This window comes from Centropristis striata, chromosome 6, assembly GCF_030273125.1.
Source record: "Centropristis striata isolate RG_2023a ecotype Rhode Island chromosome 6, C.striata_1.0, whole genome shotgun sequence".
Classification (NCBI taxonomy): Eukaryota; Metazoa; Chordata; class Actinopteri; order Perciformes; family Serranidae; genus Centropristis; species Centropristis striata.
The window spans coordinates 9,557,269-9,565,028 of record NC_081522.1 but is presented as its reverse complement, the minus strand read 5'-3'; the positions used below and the strand labels follow the sequence as shown (position 1 = coordinate 9,565,028).

Below are 7,760 nucleotides of genomic sequence, written 5' to 3'. Positions count from 1 at the left end.
TCCAGGTACTCAAGGCTGCTCGAAGCTGTCGACTCTCGAATTAACGAGTGTGTATCTTAGCCTAGAAATGAAAGTCTCACCCTTGCTTCTGGGCATTAGGTATACAACAAGTTTAAAGCACACTCAGGCTTGTCTCATGCAGAGAACATGAAATGAGTTACAATGGATGTTTTGAGTGGGAAACTTTTCTGAACCTCATGATTTCATATTTCTGGTATTTCAGTATGTTAACTTTAAATACCTTTCAAAATGAGGAGAATACTTTATCATTCCAGTAGACAGAGGCTCAATAGATTATATAATTTACATTACAAATCACAACATTATATCATTTACATTACAATCACAACACATTTGAAAGCTTAAACCATGAGTAGAATAATCGATTGGTGTTTCGATAGAAGATTATCCAACAGCTATTTTGATAATAGGTGCATTGTTTTAATAATTCACAAACAAAAAATGCCAAACATTCCCTGGTTCCAGCTTCTCAAATGTGAGGATTTTCTGCTTTCCTTTATATTTGAGAGAAAATTAAAAATATTTGGATTTTACACCGTTGTTCAGACAGAAAAAGCACATTTAAGACTGATCGCGTTAGGATATTAAGGTTGTGAGAAATTATGATTTTTCACTATTTCCCAACATTTTACAGACCAAACAATGGATAAATTGTGAGAATAATCTACAGGTTAATTGATAATAAAAACAATGATTTGTTTATGTATATATTTCCATCAGAAAGGACAAGGATCAAATATGTTTACATCACTTTTGAAGTCTTAATAAAGTCAAAATAAACAGTAGTGTCCTTTATTTCAAACTAAATAGTGGAAATCCATAACAATTCATTTTTGAGGTACAATATAGCACATATATACATAAAAACACAATGCTACAACTTGAAACAGTTCGACCTGGTATGCTAATCACAACAGTACAATATACGTTGGATCTACATCAGAGGGAATGAATGGCTCAACTTACCATTCCTCTAAAACGTCAAGGACACAACTTAGCAATGTAATATTTGGACTGATGTACGTCAGAGAGCCAGAAGGATGAAAGAGCCATTTCTTTGCCTCCCTTCTTCTGCCCATCCCCCCTTGACACTGCCCATCTCAACTAAAATAACCTGCTTTACAGACCTTTGATCATTTAGCAGGGCTGATGATTTAAGGCCTGTAGTATCAACGGAAATGGAATGACATTTTTTTAAACTCCATAATTACCATGCTACTCAGGATAGAGCAGCAGGGTTGGGGCACACAATGTCACTCGGGAGAGCTGCATCTAATTAAACACTGGAAAAGGATAATTACAACTTTTCAGGAGTACAGGAGACCTCACCCTTGTTTCATGTTTTCCCTATCTGAGCTGAAAGTTCACTCAAGTAACAAGCACATCTGCCTTCAGCGCTGGACTTGCAGCGGCAAACCCACAATCACTGTGACCTCAGGACCACTCCCTTCTGGGGCAGGACTGAACGTGGTCATTTGCAACAATATGGACCACCTTTGGAGGAGACCGACAGTATGTTTCTTGTTCAACTCAAAATAAATTTACAAAACGAGGCGACTATGTTTAGAATGTCTTTTTGACTGGCCTTTTTTGAGTTGCAGAGCTCAGAGTTAAACAAATTAGCATTGCTGGCACGGCTCTAAAACACTGAGCTGGGATGTCGCGTACCTGAGGGCGTGCCAAGTAGTGGGAGGTAGAAAATGTATTGAACATATTGATTGGGTTAAAACTGTCAAGCGTTGAGTTATATCTGCATTTCAGCACATTTAGTTTAACTGTCTTATAAATCAAATGTTCTGTTTTAGTTTTTCTGTGCCATATTTAGCTAATGCATCCATTCACCTCCGTTTACATCTTTGCGTTTTAGTGGGCGGCAGCTTGCTACACAGTTTGAGCCGTTTCTTTTGGTGGATTATATTGCATGCATAACATCAAGAACACAAGTGTCACTTAAATAGGTACAAAATAAGACACACCAAGAGAGAGATCAATCTTTGAAAGTCATTTAACTAATACTGAACAAGTTCCCTGTTCTGTTCACAAGAACACCATGTAATAGTAAATATTTTATTTACATATATACAGGAAGTAGGATGCAGTGTTGACGACTGTTCTTTTAAGTAGTTTTAAGGCTAAGGATAAGTAGAAACTGTGCTACATCACTGAAGAGGAACCAGCTCAGGTTTGTTTGCTCTGCACACGGACATGCTCGGCTTATGACGCTAGCTTTACAGTAAAGCTCAGAATGTTTCAATACTTTCTGTCTGATCACTGATGCTTAAGTCCCGTCTACTCACGCACACATAACAAGGAAAGGCCTATTCTGCTTCTCTTTTATGAGTCAGCTCACACGCACATTTCTCTACATTAAATTTATTAATTTCAGTAGTGTAAATATTCTGTACAAAACAATTCCTTTTCACTTTGGTAGAACTTCTTGACTGATACCTTAAAGAATAAAAAATCTTTGTCCCTGAAAAATGTTTAAATTCAACTTTTCTGTTTGGGTAGTCTAAATCTGAAGGTTGATGAACATGATTGAGAGTAAAAAAATGACCCTTAAATGTTTCCTCAGCAGTATAAGAAAAGGTTTATCATCACTCGTCCAGCATTTCGCTTATCTGCCTGCACCTGACTTCTACCTTAAGCACTGTTGATGCTTTGTTTCCATTCATTGTATTCAATGAAGATCTGTCAGAGAAGCATGCAAGAGTACAAATATCAGGCTTCACTTCAGCATACATACAGTATGAGCTATGACCAGCATCAAACAGGAAACAAATTAGAGCACAAACTCTTGATCCTTGAGTGTGATTAAAAATGGTGTCAAGATGCAACTTTAGATAATACTAAATACTGAATCTGGAAATCACGTGGCTGTACATGAACAACATAGTCAGATGCACTGTACAAATTAAATCGTGTAACTAGGTGACACAATGCACAACACACTGCTAGCTCCTTTGTAAGAACAGCACACAGAATTGCACAAAGGAGGAATGTGTGTCAAGAGGGGCTTGACCTCACAGCCCGGTGAAAGATTAATTCACTTTCACTATGAGGTTATTAGTTCTTGTTGTAGAGTCTGGAATGTGAGACTGTGCTCATCTGTTGAATACTGGGGGTTACAATAGGCTAGGTCCCATGGAAGGGGGCAGGGGGCATCCACTGGTAAAGTAATGCTCCGAGCCCCAATCTAATAATATTCCAAACCTTCGGACCCCATGTTTGTGATCTGTGCTCAGTTGTCCCCTCCCTTGAAGTTTCACACAGTCAGCTCAGATCTTCTTCGGCTTACGGCCCAGGTGGTAGTAGTAAGCCATGGTGACCACCAGGAAGAGCACCCGGCTGAGGAGCAGGAGCATGGCAGCGTTGGGCAGGATGCCAATCTCCATTAAAGTGATGGACGTCACTGAAACCACAGATCGACATTAACTACTTGTTATTTGAAATGCTATGAAAATGCTATTATTTCCCTAGCATTACTAACCTCTGGTGGGTCTTAAAGGTGGATAGGTTCATATGTTTTCTTCATCTAGACCCTATTTTTCCACATTTGTGTGTGTGAGAAATGGGGGCAACAACTTTTTGAAACTGGTTCATTACTGAGGGAGAGCGCAGCAGCCAGCAGCCTCAAAAGGGGCCGCAGTCGAGAAGTCTTGTTGCATGTCCTCAAAATCATCTAAATATTCATATTTATGACATTGAACATCTTTTAGATAACACTAAGCTACACTTTTTATACTTCAACACAACAAACTCTTCCCAACATTTCTCTCTCTTAATCTCTCTCATGCTTCCACCATTGTCTTCAGGCAATAAGTCACCTCGCCAGATAAAAAACAAAACTTTTCCATAATTCCATGATGTCAGATAGTTAGAATTAGAATATGAGCCTGTCTGTGGAAAACAGGGAATTTTGTGCTGTAAGACTGTCACTTGATTTCTGTAACTGACTGCTGATTGCTTTCCCTCTAGCTTCAGCTGCCCTTGGCAAGTATTTGTTTTGGTATTTTTACCACAAAATAGGACTGTGGAATTTTTCCCTTGTTACATGCATGAAAATTACTTCAGGAAGGGGTCTCTCCAGGTCCAGCATGGACAAGAGGAATGGTTAAAGACCAAAAACAGTTTAAATGTACATGTACATACACATATGACCTAAAAATGTGTGAATCTAGTCTATTCTATCTAATATGATGGAAGGCTGTGACTCCACACTATGACCACAAGAGGGCAGTAACAACACATACTTTACAATACTCTTTAGTCAAATCAATTCTGACTAATGGCTTGCCTCAAGTGATGCCTCTAACAGCTAGGGAAGGTCATAAACAAAACTGTAAAATGATGTACTGGAGAATTATAATCACCTAGAAACTGGACAGCAAAGTAGCAGGCTTCACTGAGCAGAGTCCACTGGATGACGATCTTCTCTGCTGTGTAGAGACCATTCCACATGATGAGGGCCAGGCCTGGAAAAGGATGTGATAAAAGGGAATTTATAGATTCAGGGGCATGGGAATGAAAACTGAAAGAAGAGGAAGCTCAGGAAAGAAGACTCAAGAGTGATACACTAACAAAACTACTATAAAACAGTTGACATGCAGCTGCACTGTGATGCACGTGTGCACTGTGATAATTGTTGTATTGATTCTGTTGAATGCTCTGACTCATTGATTCTGATAAAAGCCTGTGCTCAATCATATCATTCCCTGCCATTTTTCCCAGTTCATTTTCCTGTATTTCAATCCCACACACACACACACACACACACACACACACACACACACACACACACACACACACACACACACACACACACACACACACACACACACACACACACACACACACACACACACACACACACACGTGGGCCGATGGAAGCGTGCAGGAGTGGGCAGAAAGGTGGGAGGGCTGATGGACTGTATCCTCTCCCTGCCAGGTTCCATCTGTGTGGCAGATGAGACCCCATCCTTTGCCCCCTTTACCGCTCTTTGTCTTGTAAGACATCATCCTTTTACTTTGCTAATCCCCACAGCCCTGCTGACATTTAAAATAACAAACCCCTCTGTTGCTGGCCGAATGAGACTGAGGCCGGCTTCCTTTATATCTTCCTCCACAGTGCCATAGGTTTAACGTTTTATCTCTCCTCAGGAAACGCAGTAATCATCGAGGGGATTATTTCTGATTTGTTCAGATTTGACATCGTCCATATCAAGACATTAGATAAATTAAATCTTTTGTACTCCTATGTCTATATAAAGGTCTAGGTACTGATGTTTTGACGTATTATGGCCTGAATTAGCTGAAAATGACAACCGGGCAAAACTAAATATATGCTAAACCTTGCCCTCACCCTTCTTTATTTTCCTGCTTACTTTCCCATCAAAGAGCAACCTGTGTGTTACCTGCCGCTTTGTCAAAGTCACATTATGCCTCTTCACAGAGCCATCACAAACCCTCTAATCACTGTTTGAGTGACTCACTGACTCACCGATTCAGTGAAATCCTTGTCCATTAAAAATAATCTCAAATGCCATAATGAACCAGCACATTTATATGCACCGGATGTCTCCTGTGGATGGCGTTCCACAGAAGAGCAAGAAGCAAAAACAAAACTCAATGCGTGTTTGAGTGAGCAAGCTGCAAAATTTGAATGTAGAGTTCCACGCCAACCCCCACACGCGCATTCACACAGTACATACACTGTCCTGCCATCCCTCACTGTGTTCCCACCAGATTTAGATCTGATATATGAGACCACAGAGACAACAGAAGCCTTTGCTGTGAGCATTCTGGAGAATTGGTCTCTGTGCTCGTCATAGTGAACTGTACATACACAGAGCTGTATCAAATTACACAGCCTCTGTTTGTAGCCTAAAGGGATGATTTTGCAGCATCAAGAGAGCTTGTTGTAAGTCATCTGAATGTGCGTGTGTGAACTGTATATTGAATGCATAACCATGTGCAACTGAGAATTGTGCATTTTTGTGAATGTATATAAAAAAAATATTAAAATGCGTGTGTCAGCATCCTTGCAGCATGGTGAATGTACTCCCTCAGCTGCAGTATATTCACTGTACTGCCGCAACGCATGAGGAAGCATCAATAGGAGTGAAGACTTACTAAGCAGTGCGCCTCCATAAAGGCGAATGGAGATGCTAATCGTGGGAAGCTCCTCCTCAAAAACGACCTCATATAGCTGGTTGGGGAACACCAGGGCCTGTGTGGGAAAAGCACAACACAACTCTGTCATGTCAACACAACAGAAATCTGTACTCGCCAAATACAGAATACAGCACCATTGACAAAGTCTTCCTGTCTGTGAGTTACAGTCACTGTGTGTGACCTAAACACTGAGGACAGTGAGCCTTAAGGTGCTATAGCCGACAAAGATGGAGCTGTTTCTCCAGATGTCTCTCACTGATAAATTAGAAAAGAATCTGCAGTTACTCGCTGCTCGTTTTTCTGTTTTGACAATGAATGCATTTTCTCTTTCAATAACTGTACAAAAGTCTCTACATTGATAGACGATTAAAATTCAGTGAAGACTTTTTAGTCATGAATGTGAAACAACTTCTTCTCTGTAATGATGATTCAAGTTACACTTACCATCAAGGCCATTACTGTGAAACCCACTGCAGAGATGAGTATCCACACCCTAAAAAGAGACGCATTACATGACGTACTCCATCCTTCCTGTAAGCAATTCTGATTGTGCATTTGTTTTTTTATCTGAGCTCACAAGATCCACACATGACCTTACACAGTCTGTTGTGTGAACTGTGAGCTGTCAGAGCAGCTGAAATCTCACCTCAGTCCGATAGGCTCTCGCACTGCAAACTTCAGCTCATTTCCGAGCATCTGACTGATCTGTGAGCGAAAACAAGGCGAGACAAAAGAAAGAGGAAATTAGTTATTCAAAGGGAAATATAAAAGCAATCATGTCATCTTAACAGATATATACAATGACAGCCTTTTACAGAGAACCACATGCATAACCAGGAACAAAGTGCTCTCCATGCAGGTGTGTTTCATGTTGCCAACGCATCTGCAGCAAGCTGCTGGAAAGAAACGCATTAAACAAAGCGGTGGAGGGAGAGAAGGAGAGAGGCAGAGTGTCAAGAAGGACCTATTAATATGTTAATTACAGACTGTAAATGTCTTCACCTCCTTAAGCACCCCCTGACGATTAAGAGGGTTTGTCATAATAACATCTTGCAGTGAATTCTGGATGAATAACAAACTACCAAGTCTATGCCAGAATAAACATAAACATAATTTGCTATAAATTAACTTAATCCTAGCAGGGCGAGAACCATGCAGCACTCAATTTACAATCCTGAGAGCCTGAAGCATTTAGTGGGAGAATATTTTCACAAATTTATAGCAATTGATTATTCCTGTTGAATAGTTGAATATTTTATGAAATGCTGAAAAATACATGTTGAACCTCATCATACAGTAATAGTGAGGAGGCACATCCTGTGGTAATATCTGTCAGGATATGCATCTCTTACCACAGACGTCATTAAGAGGACTGATAACTTGTAACTTGTTTTTCTAACTCTGTTCCATCAGGAAGTAAAATATTCATATCAACCTTCAAGAAAAGACAAATATTAAAATATACAAGGCTTCTCTTTGCCTCCATTTCCGTTGAGTCTGACATTACCAGCATCTCATCTTAATAGTCATCTATAAGTGTCTGAGGGCTGGCATGATGAACAGAT

At 40.1% G+C, this 7,760-nt stretch overlaps 1 protein-coding gene across 1 annotated transcript in view; it reads right to left on the bottom strand.

Annotated features, from left to right (window-relative positions):
• Positions 1-285: 285 nt before the first annotated feature.
• The window catches only part of tp53i11b (tumor protein p53 inducible protein 11b), a 35,588-nt gene continuing 28,113 nt past the window's right edge, over positions 286-7,760 (bottom strand). The window contains exons 4-8 of the mRNA XM_059335454.1: positions 6,842-6,900; positions 6,640-6,688; positions 6,154-6,250; positions 4,395-4,496; positions 286-3,433 (exon numbers count right to left, since the gene is read on the bottom strand). Of these exons, the coding sequence (XP_059191437.1) occupies positions 3,300-3,433; positions 4,395-4,496; positions 6,154-6,250; positions 6,640-6,688; positions 6,842-6,900 (441 nt within the window). The 3' untranslated portion in view covers positions 286-3,299. The remainder of the gene's footprint in view (positions 3,434-4,394; positions 4,497-6,153; positions 6,251-6,639; positions 6,689-6,841; positions 6,901-7,760) is intronic.